At 43.5% G+C, this 18,327-nt stretch overlaps 1 protein-coding gene across 4 annotated transcripts in view; it reads left to right on the forward strand.

Moving 5' to 3' along the window:
- Positions 1-18,327, forward strand: part of GALNTL6 (polypeptide N-acetylgalactosaminyltransferase like 6) — an 803,528-nt gene that overhangs the window by 707,013 nt on the left and 78,188 nt on the right. For all 4 annotated transcript variants that reach the window (XM_032470884.1, XM_032470880.1, XM_032470881.1 and 1 more), the window contains one exon: positions 15,804-15,921. In XM_032470884.1, the coding sequence (XP_032326775.1) occupies positions 15,804-15,921 (118 nt within the window). The remainder of the gene's footprint in view (positions 1-15,803; positions 15,922-18,327) is intronic.

Below are 18,327 nucleotides of genomic sequence, written 5' to 3' on the forward strand. Positions count from 1 at the left end.
GCTGTTTCAGGCAGTCTCTCTCCCCTTTGGCCCTGGGCTGGTGTGCATTCAGTCTGTGGTCCCTTTTATGAGGAGTAGTTTTATAGGCAGTTGTTTGATACAAAATGAAAAGTTTATTCCTCCAAAACTTTAGATGCAACAGAACAGGTCACAGGACAGTGCAAGCTGGAGAGCAAAACCAGACCTGCTCTAGTTCTAGAGATAATTAAACAGCTCAGACCAAGCCTCTGACAAAAACACCTGGGTTACTGATGATAAACCTCAACCTGCTTATAGGTACATGGTAAATCCCTCTCAGGGTTATTAGGAAATGCGACTGAGATGAAAACTAAAAATTGAGCTACCATATGATCCAGCAACCCCACTCCTGGGCAGATATCTGGAAAAGATGAAAATTCTAGTTCAAAAAGATACCTGCACCCCAATGTTCATAGCAGCACTATTTGCAATAGTCAAGAGATGGAAGGAACCTAAATGTCCATCAGCAGAAGACTGGATAAAGATGTGGTGTGTATACAAGGGGTATTATTTAGCCATAAAAAAGAATGGAATAATGCCATTTGCAGCAGCACAGATGGACCTAGATGTGATCATACTAACTGAAGTAAATCAGACAGAGAAAGACAAATATCATGATATCACTTCTGTGTGGTACTAAACTATGATACAAATGAACTTATTTACAAAACAGAAACAGACTCACAGACATGGAAAACAAACTTATGGTCACCAAAGGGGGAAGGGAAGGGGAACAGATAAAGAGACTAACAGATACACACTACTGCATATAAAGCAGATAAACAACAAGGTCCTACTGTAGAGCACAGGGAGCTATATTCAATAACTTGCAATGACCTATAATGGAAAAGAATCTGAAAAAGGACATATACACTGAATCACTTTGCTGCACACCTGAAACTAACTCAACACTGTAAATCAACAAAAAAAACAAACAAACAAGAAAACACTCAGAAGGGATCAGGGAATAAATTCCATGTAAACATGAATGGTACTCTGGGTCCATTAAAACCAAAATGCGAAAGATACAAGAGCAACTGGGAGTCCGTTGCCATATTGGCATTTATTTGCATATTCTTACAAATAATTCCCAAACATTTTTGTTCAGGCCCAGAGTGTTTCACATGATGACTCTCAGAGTCAGGAGGCTACAACTACAAATACTGAAAAACAAATGGAGTCGGGGGGGTGCCTGTGCCTCTCCCGGCAGAGTTTCTCCCAGCTCATCCTCACTCCTCCAGGGACCAGGCTGTAACCACAGCCAGAACTTCCTAACGTCTCCTCCAGGCAGCCCTCTAACCCCCAGCTTTAGTCCCTTCCTCCCTCTGGAGAGGATGGCTTTTATCCAATCCCCACCTGCCAGGTTCCTGAATATTCAAACTGGCCTCTCAGTGAGTTGAACGTGTCCTTCCTGTTGAAGAAGGGCCCCCACGTGAGTGGTGGATGCCCCCCTCCCCCGCACCAGGCAGGGGTGAGTTTAGTACCTCCTGGGACTTGTCCTCCTGTCTCCCAGGCGGGAAGGGGACCCCACACAGAGGTGCCTTATCCACCCTTACACTGACTCACCCTCCTTTAATTCTTTTTCCATGTTCAATCACGAGGGAATGTCAAAGGGTTTCCATATGTACTTCCTGCCCTCACACTCAGGGTCTCCAGCCCAGCAGAGGGCACAGCAGTGTCCACTCCCCCTGACTCTGGTGAGCCTCTCACTTTATGTGTATGTCTGTGCGTCTATCCTATTGTTCACGTAAAACTTGGAAGTGATGCTCAAAATCGCCCCTCAAAGCAAGGGAAACGATTATTTCTCAGGGGCCAGTGAGGAGTGGCTGATAAAGTTCAGAATGTTTTAAATGAAAGAATGTTGAGATAGTCTGGGATTCGGTTCTGTCAGAAGACACTGGTTTTTGTCAACAGTGGTCACGGGAGGTCAAGGAGCGTTCTGACCGCGTGCATTCTCCACGCTGATCTGCGGAGCAGCAGTGGGAAGCAGTTATGGGATAGTGGGAAAGACGATATTTTCCTTCAGATTATTTTTAGAAAGAGAATATGAATGAAGACAATATCCTAAGACTTGAGATTTTTAATGAATTTCAACTGACCTTCCCCTGGATTAATACAAATTAGTAAGAGCTGGCTCTAATTGCCTTGTGGTCATCTCAATTATTTTAAGTGTTATCCATTTTAAGGATGATTTTGAAATAAGCACTTGAACCTCAGTATGAATATCTTCTCTCGTGATATAAGGATTGACTGCTGTGCAGTGATGCCTTAAAGAAAGAAAAATGCAGAAATACCCATCCTTCAAAAACGAATAGCACATTTTTAGCCTCGGGAGATTATTCCAAGGAGTAGCTACAAGAAATGCTTAGAACTCACTTTCCCAGGTTGCTTTCAGAGTCTAAGAGTCAAGAAACGGTGCCTCACTTTTTGTAGTCAGATCGTGCTTTCTGACCCAAAACCGTGCTAGCTTGGTCTTCTGTGTTCCGGCTAAACCTGCCCTTCCTCTTTTATTTGATAATGGGTTGCTCACACCTCCCACCCTCAGTCCCCACATGGTGCGGGCACAAAGTCCTGTCAACTGTATATCTTAAATATTCAGCCCACCCATCAGTATTTCCATGGCGTCAGCACCATCACACATCACCTCTCACTTGGACGGCTTGTCACCCCCTAACTGGGTTTCTCCACTTCAGAACTGTCCCCCTCAAATCCACTCCCTCCTCTGCTGTCAAGGTCATCTGCCAAAAACCTGAATGCTTTACTCCACTGGCTAAAATTCTTTGTTGTACCCAGTCACTTCCTAAGATTGTTAAGCTGGGGTCCAGAACATCTTGAATTCTCTTGAATCTTCATGCAGAATGTTAGGTGAACACGCATTTATTTAGAGAAAGACTGTAGCTTTCATCAGCCCCCATGCACGGCAAAGAGCAAAAACCAAAAGCTGCAAATCAAATTCACGCTGCAGAAAATGGTTGACAAGACTGTCAACACTGAGCCCTGCCAACGTGTCCAGCTTCACCCTTCGTAACAGCTTGCCTTGCACTCGATTGTCCAGCTTTAACCAAGCCTCTTCTGCCTGTGCTCACACACACCAGCATACGTCCTCCACACCCCACTCTCCAAACCCCACCGAGGACACATCATGTTATTTCTTTCCGTGGGCTTTGTTCCATTTCCTCTGCTCAACACCCGCTTCTTCCCTCCCCAGCTAACCCCCACTCACCCCAGGTCACACCCAGGTAAAGGTGCACCCCCCTGGTGACCCCATAAAGCGCTGTACACACTAGTCATGTCTCACACCACGCTGCCCTGTCGATGCTGTGTCTGCCTCCCCGCTAACCCTGGACACCACAGGGGCAGAAAGGCTGCTCCTCCTTTTTGCTTCCCATATTCAGGGCCCTGAAGCTCAGCGCTCAGGAGCTGTTTGTGCATTTCACTGCAGAGAAGTAGACTGTTCAGCTTACTCCTGGGCCATCTGTTGGGCAGCTGAGGGAAAACATCCCTGGGAAGTCAACAGCCGTTAGGGACTGGAGGTTGGTGTCCCCCAGGAATGTATGTGTTGAAATCCTAACCCCAATGTGATGGTACTAGGAGGTGGCATTAGGAGAGGGGGACTAGGTCATGAGGGTGGAGCCCTCACGAATGGGCTTAGTGTCCTTATTAAAAGTCCCCAGAGAGCTCTCCAGCCACCTTTCTGCCACGTGAGGCTCTAAGAGGTAGGCAGCCTGCAACCAGAAGACAGCTTTCATTAGGACGTGACCTCAGACTTCCCTGCCTCCAGCCCCCGCGGAGAGAATCTTCTGTTGTTTGTAAGACACTTGGTTTGCAGTACAACATCCCATAAAACTGATGCTACAAAAGCCAATACAGACGATTTCACCCTCATCCTCTGGAACTGTGAAGGGTTTAGCCAGTAAGTCCACCAGCTACCAGAGCCTACAGTTCCAAGTGTCTTTATTTTTCTGGTGATCAATCAGCCTAAGAGTGAGATGCTAGTGAGTGTGTAGCAGACTCTGGCGACCCCGGAAGTTTTCCCATCCCCCCTCTTGCTGGTGATAAACCCAGCTGCACTGGCCACAGAGGTGGGCTGTATCCCACCTCATTCTCTGCAAAGGGGAGATGCTAGGTCCCAGCAAAGCCAATCCAGTTCCTTTCCTGGTGCTGGCACAGGAACACCATCAGAAAGCATCTTCTGTGTCCTAGGATTGCTACTTAAAATGCTTGGTTAAATTCAAATTTCAGATAAAGAACAAGTACGTTTTCAGTGTCAGCACATCCCAACTATTGCACACTCTCCATCACTAAGTTTTGAAGCAGCTTGTTAAACAGCAATAGGTGATGTGGCAGAGATTCGGTGTGAAGGATTAACTTCCTTTGTGTTATTCTGAAAGATGATTTACTAATTTGAGAAATGGGCATATATTTCTTAAAGATCTATTCTTAAAAAAAAAAAAAAAAAAAAAGACCTGAGATGTTAGGAAAGAGCATCTGTCAAGACAAAGGACAGAAAGGATCAAGTCCCCTCCACGTGGCTTCTCTCCGGGGCCTGCGCTCCCTCCTGGCCGGGTGGCTGACTCCCTTGGGGAAGCTCGGGGCCCGAGATCAAGGATTCCAATGAGCAAGGTGCAAACTGTGTAGCTTCCTATGAGCCACCATGGATCTGAGGCTCAGTGGGTCTGAGCTGTCCTAACCCCGTCCAGGTTCAAGGACAGGGATGGAGACCCATCTCTCAATGAGAAGAGGGTCTGGGAATTTGTGTAGGTAGAAAACTGCCCCAGAATGAGAGACAGAGGCAGGAGCAGACGCAGGGCTCCGCGAGGGGGTTCTTCCCTCCCGCTACGTGTGGTTAGATGCAGTTCCTTTGTGGATGGGCTGACCTAGAGGGGAGAAGTTGGTGACGCCTTTATGCAGATTTTTTACAAATTACAGTTACAGCCTTTTTGCCTGACACCTCTTTTCCTAGTCCCTGTTTCTTTTGCTGTGTTTTGTGTTTAAGGAGTTAAGGTCATCAAGCAGGGGATAGACATGCAGTGTAAATTTATTAAACAGTAACGGTCTGATAAGTGGTATTAAAAATCCATGCCACTTAACCGTCAATTCTAACTGGATATGAAATGCTAGGAAATGAGACCAAAATTGCCTTTGAGATGCAATCAGTGCCAAAGGGGAAAAGCATATTTTGCATTCCTCACTAGGATGAAGGCGGAAAGTGTTCATAAGAAGAAATCGTCAAATGTTTATTAAATAAACGAAGCATAAAACAAGCTTGCCTGCAGTTTCAACCATGCTTGGATTTTAATAACTAGCATTTATCCCTTGAATGAAAAGTTCTATTTGTATTGAAGAAGAAAGGCTCCCCGCACAGCACTTAGGATTTTTTTCTTTTCTTTTTTTTTGCTCTGAAGAGTCTCCGTTACTGATGAGATAAGCCATTTGCCCTGCTGGTTCCCATCAGTGCTGTGTTCCTGTTGAGGTTGCTGTTGACAGGAGGGCTGAGAGCCTGGGTGGGAGGGAGGAGGCGGCTTGGAGGGGGATGGTTCCAGGGGCTGATATAAGAAGTAAGGGAGTCTGGACCAGGACTGAAGGTGAGACGAGGAACTTAGGTGAGATGCACTCATCAGCATCATGTGAGGAGGATCTGGGGAGCATCCACACCAAAACAGGGATTTCAGGCAGGGATGAAGGTCATGCTGCAAAGACAAATGAGGAGGAAAACAGGAGAGCTTTGGAGTCTCCGTCCAGCAGGGGGCAACACAAAGTCTGTGTTCTATGTAACAGAAGCGAGGTGCCCTGGCCAAGCCCAAACTGGGGCTCAGAGGCTGGCTATACTCGGAGGCTAGTGATACAATGGGTGTGGGCTGGCAGACTTTTAAAATTTTGTATTGGAGTGTAGTTGGTTTACAATGTTAGCTTCAGGGGCCGAGCGTGGGACACCTGCATCTGAGAGCCTCACTTTGCACTGAGCAGCTGCTGCCGGCCACCAGCCGGACCAGGTGTCTGCAACCAGCTAGCCCAGCGTCGTCTGCTCCGAGAAGCAGGGGAGAGTGCCGGCCCCAGTGGACCGGGCTGTACAAGATTTAGCCCATCTGAGAGCCCCATTTTCTTCACTGCGTTCCTTTTAGAGTCTGTCTTCTTCTTGGTGACTCAAAGAACCCCTCACTCCTCAGATGCATTCCAAGTAACCCTTGTCTCTCAGGAAGAAAATCTCTGTTTTCGCTGCTACTGCAATTAAAAAAAAAAAGTGAAGTTGGCAGTCTGGTGCAGCCCATGGAAGAAATGAGGAGGGCAGTGATGCTGAGGCGTGGAGCCCGTCACATGTCCGGCGGGGCTTCCGCAGGGGCCTGGGTGCCACGTGTTACACACACCTCGTTACTTCCATGATCCTTTCGGCCACAGGTTAGCAGCGCCATCTCCCCCTTCATACAACTGCAGTCCTGAGAAGAATGAGCATCGCTTCCTCCAACTGGAATCAAAATTTCCCTCCACTCACTGCTGCATCCTTTTTCCCAGCTCGGAACCCACTTCGTTCTTTGCCCCTAGAGTGATCACTGCCTGGCACAGCAGAAGAGTCACATTCCTCCCTCATCCTGATCGTCCTCATGACACAACAAAAAGTAAGGAAATTATACCCATAACGTGCTTTTTTTTAAAGATAAATGATACAGACACAATATCATAAACTGACTATAACTCAAAAAAAACGATAAATGATACAAATGAATTTATCAAGAGTGATTTAAGCCACTCTTTCCAGAATTCTAATTTATGATTTAATACTTCAAAGAACAAAATTATTAGGAAAAAAATTTGTTCTAATCTGCAGTGTCATTTCACTGAACAATTGATTCTAGTTGATAATAATTATATTTTAGCTGTAATTGTTCTGAGTCATCGGCCAACTAAAAATTTCTAGTTATGTAATTGAAAATGATGTGATTCATCTGTGTTGATGGACTTGATTTGACAGAATCCGAAGGGCAATTGTGTCATTTCTTCTCTAATTAAATTCACATTTCAGCCCACATGTCCAGAATTCTCACTGGGGCCACTAAAATGAAAGGAAATTGAGCACCAAATTTCTAAGAAGCCAAATGGGAGGCTTCCTCTGGATTTTTGGACCTGGGTTTTGTTAGTCAATTTTAAAAATAAATTTTTTGATGTATGTTTATTTTTCAGTATGATATATTTTTTTCTTTCCTGACCCCCTAAAGAACACAAGAGATGTATTAAAATTTGAAATAACACTTTCTAAAGAGGAGAGAAAGTAGACAAAAATATTCTGGAGAAAGGTATTTTTAATTAAAATTCTACCATTTTTTCACATCTGGAGAAAAGAGACAATATGTGAAACAGAATTTTAAGAAGATGAGTAAATCCTTGGATGCTGTGGGAATCACAGGGTGAGGATACAGGCATGAAGAACTACATTCCGGTTCAGCAAAGACAACCAACTACACACTTTGAAAAACGCATTTGCAGGTGAAAACATGAAGACACTCTCAGTGGTTTAGGACACGTTTGCATCATTGCCTCATGAATTTAAAGTCAATAAAGTCTGGGATGTAAGAGATGATGTGGAAAAGTAAACTAGTCCAGCATAAGTAAGAGGAAAGCATATTTATTACCTGGTTCAACTGACTTAACATAAAACAGAAAATTGACCTCCAGTAAGTATTCAGAAAAGCTGCATTTCCATGGCCCAAAGAATCAAGAATCTTCAACAGGAATATGCTGCCACGTGGTTATGTTAATTTTAAAAGGCATCCCCAGGGGAAGGGGGAGGGGCCGCTCAGTGGTAGAGCACGTGCTCATTAGCACACAGGAGGCCCTAGGTTCCATCCCCAGTATCTCCATTAAAGGTAAACTTAATTACTCACCCCCCACCAAAAAAGGCACCCCAAGGGTAACAGGTCTTTTTTAAGAGCACAACCCAAGACCTGATCTGTGGAATTACGAGCTGTCCCCACCAAGTGCAGTCATATGTTCAAGCTTCACAGACACGGAGCCGCGTTAGCACGTGTCTACAGCACGTTAACGTTCCCAGGGGACAAAACCAGTGAGAACATTTTGAAAGAAATCAAGGAATGTGAAGACAAGCCGATGAGAGACGGTGGGGAACGGGGCCAGCGGGGAGGGCTCCAGGCAGTCAGCACTATATTTAACATGCAAGCTCTGGAAATAAAGGGCTCTCCCCCACGCCCTCTGCTCAGCAGCTGAGGTGACACGTTAAAGCCTTCCACTCTTACTGCTCGAGGAACATCGCCACCGTCTCCTGACTTGGCTGCAACATTGCACAGGAGTTAACTCAGAGTTGGGGGGTGGGGGGCGGGGTGCGTATGAACTTAAAGCCACAAGCTCAGACGACCGTGACCTATCACAGATCAGATTTTCTTCAATCCAACTCTGAGTTCCCCGCGGGCAAGTACCGGGTGATTCCGTCTCTCTTGGGGCGGCCGGGACCCCTTCTCCAGGAGGGCAGCCGCTCCAGGGTCAGACTTGTCCTTCTGATCAGAGCTGTCCGCTCACGGGGGTGGCCGCCGGGACCCCTGCTGCCGACTCCACGAGGTTTCAGATGCAGCCGGTCTGCCAGTCCCATGCTTCGCCAGCGCCAGCCGAGGGTGTCAAGGACAAGAGGTGCAGTGCGTGGGGCCCGTCCTCCCACGCGTCCCACGCGGAGGCCTTGCCGCCGCCCGGGGCGCCTCCACGGTGCAGGGCGGGGGCCTCCATCACCCCCGGACTTGACGGCTCTGGTGGGGAGTCTCCCCTCTCCCCCTCCCTCCTCCCTCTCCAGGCTGCTTAGGCCGAGAGGCGGGCGGACAGCCTCCGTCAGCCTTGTGCAGTCCTCACCCAGCTGCGGAGAGCACGGAGGCCGGGGCCCCGGCTGGCCCTGGGCCTGCAGTGAGAAGGGTGCCGGCGATCCAGGGGACAGAGCAAACCCCGATGATGTGAGGGTAACTGGCCGTGGTGCAGGGGACCGGCGGGAACTCCCGGCGCCGCCGGTGCGGCCCCTCTGTGCTCTGGCCGCAGCAGCTGGCCGTCCTGCGTGTCTAGTTACTTCTCTCTTTCCGGACACGGGGCCTTGGACGCCGTCTTCCTTCGCCTCACATCCACCCTTTCCTCCTTCTTCTTTCCCTTTCTTAAGACTATTCACCTGGTGAAACTTTGCAACAGTTCCCCTCCAGATACTGTCATGTCGATGCCACGTCCTTGGCCCTTTCTGCCTGTAGACCGAAGGCTCCTCAGACTTTACGGCAGATCTGTCATTTCTCAGTAGGATTGCTACCTTTATCTAACCCTCCTCTGATTTTATCAGGCCCTGTTTCATTGCATTTGGATAGGTATGAAGTATGAGCTAAAGTGGCAGGTTAGGACACAGTTTACGATGAACTGTTAACTCCCCAACTGGACAAGTCAATTGGTTTTTCACATTTTTACTCTTTATAGCAAACCAGGATATTAAATTCTAGCAGATTTCTTCTAAAGATTTACTCACACGCATGGAAACGATGTTGGTGCAACATTATTTCTTATATAAATTCTGAAATAGTAAAACATTGAAAATAATCTAAATGTTCACCAAAAATATATATACATCTATATGCATAATAGAATGAGGAGCAGACTGTCAAAAATAGTTCAAGGAAGCTCTTTTCAATACGGCATGGTCATCAAAATATGTTAGGTAGTTTTAAAAGGAATTAGGTAAAGAACACTGTATGTAGCAAATAATCATTTTCATAGAAAAGGACGAAAAGGTATATTTGTATTTGCTTGTATGTGCATGAACATCTCTGGAAGGGTGCCTAAGAAAAAGTCGTGGTTGTTTGTGAAGGAAGGAAAGAGGGGAAGTAGGAGCAAGATTATTTTTTATAAACATGTAATACAATATATTATCTATTCAAAATAATTAAATATTTTTTAATGTCCTAAAATAAAGATTAATGGATGGATCCGCAGACTTCCACATCTGAACAAGATGTAGTAACATAAGCCAGATTCACCCTCCCACCTGATAAAACAAGTAAAATACATGAAACAGTGGTTTTCAAGACACTAGACACCTGGCAGTGAAGGACACAGATCCCTGAGAGACAGAGGCCTGGGATGACCCCAGCTTACTGACCTGAGAGTCCCCAGGTAGTGGCACAAACAAGGAGACCCAGGTGGGACCAGCCTTTGCTGATGTGCAGCTGAGGGTCTGGGGAGAAAAGGGCACCTGGAATTTCAAGAGCAGAGCCCCAGTGGGAAGAGGGCCACACGCCAGGGGAGCCCACAGATCTGCAGAGGGCAGCCTTTGGGTGCTCAGTAGAGGACTGATATGATCATGTGTGTGAAGAAACTACCCAAGACTGCAAAAGGAGCCACCACAAAGAATCAGAAACCACAGTCCCCGGAATGCACACAAGGCTGGGGAGCGCACCTCTGCCCACCAGCCAGACTGCACAACCTGATGACCGGCAGGACGCTGGGTAGAGCACACAGAAGGGTCTTTCCTGCCTTCAGGGTAGTGAATAATTTGCTGTAGATTCTGCATTGCTCCAGGCTGCCCAATAAACTCTTAAGAGCAAAATCCAAAAGGGTCAAACTACCTCCAAATAACGTAACTGCATCCCAGAACAAAGCTCAAGAATGTTCAAAATATCCAGCACCCAAAAAGTACTAGAACTCAATGAAAAATTTACCGGGCAAAGAGGCACCAGTATGTGGCCTGTGATGTGTAGATAACTCAGTCAACCGAAGCTATAAACTAAAACTTAACAGATGAGGACATTAAGACTGTAATTTTAGCAGTAGCTCAAAAAGTTAAGGAGAAATATATAAGATATCAAAAGGCCAAAATAAAAATTCTTAAGATGAAAAAAAAAGTGTAAAAGAATGGTAGGAATGGAAAGAATACTGGAAGAAATTATGGTCAAAAGTGTGCAAATTTCATGAAAACTTTGTCTACAAATCCAAGGAACTCAAGTATTATCGAGCACAAGAAACTATACCAAGGAAACTATACATCATGTCACATCATAATAAAATAGCTCAACTCCAGTGCCACAGAGATCTTAAAAGCAGCCAGAAGGGAAAAAAATTCACTGTATACAGTAAAACAGAGATAAAGGTGACATACTTTTCATAAGAAACAATACTGGTAAGAAGAAAGTGGGCAATATCTTTGCAGGATTAAAAGAAAAAAAAAAAGCTGTTAACTTTGTATTCTATAGCCAACCAGAATGTCTTTAAAATTGTAGACCAAGAAAAGGCATTTTCAGGTCTGCAAAAGATGGAAAGCTTCATCACACACTCCCACTATGAGAAGTGCTGAAGGAAGTCCCGTAGGCAGAAGGATGGGAGGATGGAAATCTGAATCTATACAAAAGAATTACGAAGACAGAATTTAATAGAGGTGAAATGTTATTATTTAAATATTTTTCAAGATAATTGAAAAAATTATCTTAAACAAAGCTAATTATAATATGATGTGGAATTTACAACATCTGTAAAAGTAAAATGTATGACAACAAGGTACAAACACTGGGGGAACAGAAATGAATGGAATCTATAACAAGGTCCTTACAGAACACGGGCACTGGTAACATATCACTGGAAGGTAAACTGATGAAAAAAAAAGATGTATGATATAACCCACTACCGCAACCACTAAACAGCAAAACAAGGAGTTTCCATTAAGTCAAAAAAGACACTAAATGAAATCGTGAAAAATATTCAGTTAATCAGACAGGAAAGGGGGACAAGGAAACAACAGATGGGGCACATAGAAGGATGACAGATTCAAACCTAATCATATTAAAAGTAAGCGACCTCAACAACCCAATGAAAAGGCAAAGACTTTTTAACCATGAGATGCAACTATAAGCTGCCATCAAGAAAACCACTTTAAATACAGACACAAATAGTTTAGAAAGTAAAGTAAAAGGAAGTAAAGGGTTATAAGTATTCGTGTTGCAGTAGTACGACTTTAGAGAAAGCTGAAACAGCTATATTAATATAAAAGCAAAATCAATGTCTGAGCGAAAAACATTACCAGGGAGGATAAAAGTTATCTCAGAACAAGAATGAGGTCCATTCATCAAAAGCACATGGAAATCCTAAACACGCATGCACTAACTAACAAAGCTACAAAATGGATGAAGCAGAAGACTGACGGAACAGCAAGAAGAAATAAATTCAGGATGATAATCATAGATTTCAATCTCTCTCTCTCTCAATAACTGACAGAACAAGGAGACAGAAAATCAATAAGAATACAGAAGACTTGAGCAACACCACCAACCAAATTCACCTAATAAATATTTATAGACCACTGCACTCAATGGCAGCAGAATACTCATTCCTGTCCAATACACATGGAACATTTACCAAGACAGACCATGTTCTGAGCCATTAAACAATCTCAATAAATCTAAAAGGATTCAAGTCACACAAAGTGTATTCTCTGACCACAACAGAATTACAGGAACATCAGTAACAGAAAGATCTTTAAAAAAATCCCCAAATAGTTGAAACCTAAATTATACACCTCTATATAACATACATCAAAAAAAGAAAATAAAAGGGAAATTGGGGAATATTTTAAACATAATAAAAACGAGAACACTACATTTTTTGTGTGTGGGATTCTGCTAAACCAGCACTTTAGGGAGATTTATAGCTCCATTAGAAAAGAAGAAGTCTCAAATCAATAATATCAGCTTCCACCCTAAGTAACTAGGGGAAAAAAGAGCAAATTAAATACAAAGTAAGTAGAATAATTTAACTAATAAAAACCAAGGAGAAATCAATGAAATATAAAACTGAAAAACAATAGAGAAAAAGAAATTGCTTTTGGTTTCATTGATTTAAGTAGATCAATAAAACTGATAAACCTCTAGTCAGACTTCCTAAGGGAAAAAAAAAAGGGAAATGATATAAATATGCTCAACATCACTAATCATGGAAATACAACACAGAACCACAGTCAGCTATGTCTGTTGCCCTATTATGATGACAAACTTCAAAAAGACTCATGAGAACGTATAGGAGCTGGAGCTCAGACCCTGCTGGTGGGAATATAACGTGGTGCAACCACTCTGGGAAAAGAGTTGGCAGTTTCTTAAAAGGTTAAACCCACACCTACCATAGGATGTAGTCAGTCCATTCCTAGGCTTTTCCTCAAGAGAAATGAAGTGTATGTCCACACAAAGATTAGTACACAAAACTCACAGCAGCTTTATTTGTAACAGTCCCAAACTGGAAACAACTCAAATGTTCATCAGTGGAGGAATGGATAATCAAACTGTGGTACGCTCATGCAAAGGGAATATTACTCAGCAATAAAAAAGGAATAAACTGTTAATACATGCTACAACACGGGTGACTCTCAAAACAGTTATACTGCATGAAAGAAGCTAGACCCACCCAGAGTATGTACTGTGTGGTTCCATTTATAGAAAAATCTAAAAAATGCAAACTAACCTATAATGACAGACAACAGATCAGTGGTGTCCTAGAGGAAGGGGATGAGGAGGGTCCAGAGGGAGGGATTACAATGAGGAAACTTTGGAGGCGGAGTGGGGATAGGTGACAGATTTGTTCATTTTCTTGAATGTGGTGCTGGCTGCACAAGGGTTTTCATAAATTAAAATCCATCAAGTTGTGAACTTAAAATATTTGCAATGCATTTTATGTCAACTACACCTCAATTAAGCTGTTCAAAAGATTAATGGACAAATATGAGAAAATACATGAAGAAAAGGTTTGTTTCTTACCAGTCATTCATACTAATCAAGATAGGATACACTAATTTATCTGGGACTTGGCAAAAACAGCAACGAAGATAAAAAAAAAAAAAAACCCATTTGCATTTATTTTATCATGCTTCAAATTAACCAAAAGTATACTCCATGGTTAGCTTTTTATAAAATCATTAAGAAAACAAAATGCTGTGTTTCCAACAAATTATTTACAACAAAACAGTCAATATTGGACTTTCTCTTGCCCAATATCTATATTAATTCTGTATCTATGATAATTCCAATTTGGAGATTCATTCTGCACAGTGTAAATTCCATTACATTTTGGTGTCCCATTTTACACAATCAAGTGAGAATATATTTGTATGACCTGAGATCTTCTTGTGGCTCAGATCGCATAGGATTGGGAATTTCTGATCACTTATGCCTGAGCCCTAGAGAATAAAAGATTAAACTGAGCTAAATGTTCATTGGGGAACTGCACCCAGTCCTAATTTGTTCCAGCTACCGCTGTAATTCCCCTCTGAAATGAAGTTTATGGAAAATAGAAAAAGATGTGCTGCTGGAAAAAGGGCTAACGTTAGGTCTATCTGGTTCTAGGACTTTTATCTCAAACAAAGTTTGTAAATTGCATGAGATTTTTTGCTGTTTTTTGAATCCTACTCATTTTCCCAGGGTGAAAAACAAACCCCCCTTCCTGTCCTGTAATACTTACATCTACACTGAGAATACACATTTTTTAAACACCTTAAACTGAAGTAATTAGACCAAGTACCATCTTAACATGCAGAGTCTTTGAAATACATAACACACTTAAACAAATTCAGGTCACTGTCACATGACCAAGAACACGACTTCAGCTGGTCTGTAAATTGGTGTGTCTGATCTGTTTAGATATATTTTTAGATGTGGGTCTTCAACATTAACTGCCTTGTACTCTACGTATAAAAACCTTTTATTGCAAAAAAATTTCAAAACTGCCACAAAGACTATGCTGACCATGTGTGTTTTCACAGATTTGCTTGGTCTGCTTGAGAGTGTTCTCTAACTGCTTTCTGTCCACATTTATGCAGCTGTCTCTCTTCACCCTCTGAACATGGCAACAGAAACAGTGTTGCAGTAAAGAACTCAACGGCTTTAAAACCAAAGGACCCGGTCCAGCCCCAGCCCCACGCGTCCTAGCGCTAACCTAGGGCGCTGTGCCTCACCACCCCTCTCTGCCTGTTCCTACCAACAGCACCCGGGGATGCTGTTCGTGAGATTGCTGTGAGGATTAATTGAGGGAACTGGACAAGGCTCTCAGCCGAGAGCCCAGCACACAGTGAACACGCAAAAGCACAGGAGCTACCTTCGAACCGCAAAACATTTTAGGGCAGGGTTCAGTGACTCATAATTGTCTCATTACACAGCCACACAACCACAGTGCCTCCCAGCAGGAGCAGAACACTTGAAAATTATGTGATCAAAAAGAAAATTTCCTAGAAAGGTAGACTTAAAAAAAATTAATGTAGTTAAAAGTGAAAAGACCTAGTTTAAAGTCTAACTTTGGCATGTTAATTAAATGACCAGTTCTGGTTGGTTCTTTTGTTCTAACTGACCATCTCACTGTGTAAAATGGACAAGACCTGGAAATGGTGCGTGCTTGGTAAATTCGTACTGAGAGATGGTCTCCGACCGCGTTTTCTAGACTATTATCCGTCTAAGAGTATGAGATCTCTCCCTTCGAAGGAAAGCCATGAAACTGAGGGGGACTTCCCAACACATCAGTCGCTAGCCGTCGAGGGCTTCTCTCTGGTGGCAAATACATGGAGCAAATGTGTGGCTTCAGGGGCACTAGCTGATTTAGAATCTAAGCTGCGAGTTCAAGGCTCGTGGGGGTTCCAGGAGCGATCGGAGACCAGTCCATTCCCAGAAAGCCCCAGCCGAACAGTTCTGTGCAGTGATCGCTGAAACTTACCTTGAAGTTCGCTTTTTTCCCCCCAAGCAAAATGCCTACTCCCTGATGATCACAGTCGTTCAGAGATGATTTTACTCATTTCACAGGTCTCCCGTGATGGCTGGAGGTCTCTTTGCTGTGGACCGAAAGTGGTTTTGGGAGCTGGGCGGCTACGACCCCGGCTTGGAGATCTGGGGAGGGGAGCAGTACGAGATCTCCTTCAAGGTAAGCCCCAGCCCCCCCCCCTGTGCCGGCGGCACTTTGACCGCTCGGGTGGGGTGTCATTGTGTTGTTCTTGTGACCTGTGCTGTGCATTGGCAACGAAAATAGACATGTCACTTTCCCACATCAGCCCTGGGGTGAGAGAAGCTGCTTCCTTCGGATGGTCCAGGGAGACGCAGTTGTGCCATAAAAGAGAAGCATTCGAGAGAGAGTTCAAACTCTCATCTGCAGGCAGGAAACGTGGGGTCGAGCACATCTCCTGCCCCACTGACGGTGCGTTCCTTCTGGGGCACCCAGCACACAGACGGAGGGGAATTAAGGTGGAAAACATCCATTTACTGGAGTTTTCGCCCTTCTGTATTTGTTCTAGAAATAACAGTTCACATTTTGCTCATAACCACTTATTCCACACTTTCAATAACAGAAGAGTAATTTAAAAATATGAATGACAAATGAAAGCTATCCTTTATATAATTCCAAGAGAGTTGTTTATTTTTATCCGAAATTTCTTGCTTTGACTGTAAATACTCACTAAAATTACTTTATTACATGTACACACACATGATATACACACATATAGGATAGAATATCAAACTCCAGGATTTGTAAATGAAAAAAATTTACCACAACATGTAAAGACCAGATAATCAAAGCAAAATAGACTGTGCAAAAGGCTTTCAGTTTTCCTTTATCATTGTCATTATTCACATAGAAAATAGAATGATTCTTGCAAGGTTTATCATACAGAAATCTCATTAAATAAGTCAGCTTTTCCTAATTGCCTCCACTATAAAATCTAACCAATCCTTACGGAGAAAATGAAGTGTATCCTGAATACAGTGAAAGTCAAACTTAAGAATCCAGCTAAACTTTTTGAATTTATGCATAAAAGAAAATAAAACTGATTTTGATAAAACAAACAATTATATTCAATGTGTTAACAGTCATGTTACATTGCCCTCAAAGTGTCATGAAATAAACAGCCCCAAAGAGCAACTCAGGAGATGTGATTTTGGGCTTTAAGACATCTAGAATTTTCCACCTCACTCCTGGCAGCAAACCTGGAAAGACTGTTTACTAAGTTGGTGCTTTGTTTCAGCATCATTGAAACTCATCTAATTGCACATCTAAGGTACTTTTCCCCTTAACTTTTGTATACGTACCTTTGCTCCATTTAGTGAGCAAAATGCTGGGATGGACCAGACGCTGAGCCATGAGCTTTACATGTGCTGTATAATTTAAAACCACAACTCTAAGAAGCAGGTGTTAGCCCATTTTATAGATGAAGAAACTGAGACAAAGTTTTAAAGATTTTAGATTTATTTTAAGTTTTAAAGATTGAATGAAACTACCCAGGGTTGCTAGGGATTTAAAAGGCTCCATTCCTGCTCACTTGCACAGAATGCAGGTACACAAAATTGTCTGTTCACTCAAGTCACACCTACCAACCCCACTCCAGAGTTCACTGTCACAACCCTTCCATCTCCACCTAACGGTTCCCCTCACTGAACAGAGGCGAGTAGCTTCACTATAGTTTAAGATCCTAGAAGGAAGCTTTCTGCTGAACCTGGCAAAGTTCTGCTGATTGTCAGACAGGGCCTGGAGCTGGGTGTGAAGTTGGCAGTAACAGCTTCCACTGGAAGAACAGAACGTTGCGTCTGACCCCAGCAATAAAGAAGAAGAAAAGAAAAAGGCTCTGCTGTTTTTGCAATTTCATCAGAAGTCAAGGGACGCTCTTTAGTTTTCACAGTTCCAGAGATTTCTTTTTCTCAGAGTCTCTTAATTCATGAATACTTTTGAGTTTAAAATGCTATGAAGAAAATCTCTGTTAAGCAGGAGATACCTGGTTCTGAATAACGAACGGGGTGTGGATAGAAGCGCGATGGAGAGTCTGGACAGTCCGCAGAGCAGACGCTCGCACTCTGGAGCCACAAAGGTGTTTCCCAGGCAGACGTGAGCTTGAGTCTCCAACTTCCCTGTCACTGGTATCTGTCTCTTCTCTTCTGGGCGACCTGAGATTTTACTACCCCGTTTCCTATTTTTCAGTTATCTGTCATTCTGAAGGATATAATTGGAATGCAGCGTAGCCTCTTTGTCTAGAAACCATGGCAACGGCGCCAGAGGTTCGGACTAAATTGCCCCAGGTTGTTTGGCTGGAATGACGGATTCTCTGGCGACAGCTCTGTCTTGCAGGGTCCCATTTCAGACACATCCCTTCATTCCCCCCACTACTGTGTGCTGACCTCGGGGGTTCCTGTCCCTCCTTATTAGTATCTGTAACGTGAGGGGGACAAACTTGAGCAGGCTTTGGTAGCATTTGCATTGAAGACAAAGAATTTTCTCCATGTGACAGAAACCAAAAGAATTGCACACACACACCTCTGTTAAATGGTATTAAAAATAAAAGAG

The sequence above is a fragment of the Camelus ferus genome, chromosome 31 (assembly GCF_009834535.1).
Source record: "Camelus ferus isolate YT-003-E chromosome 31, BCGSAC_Cfer_1.0, whole genome shotgun sequence".
NCBI lineage: Eukaryota > Metazoa > Chordata > Mammalia > Artiodactyla > Camelidae > Camelus > Camelus ferus.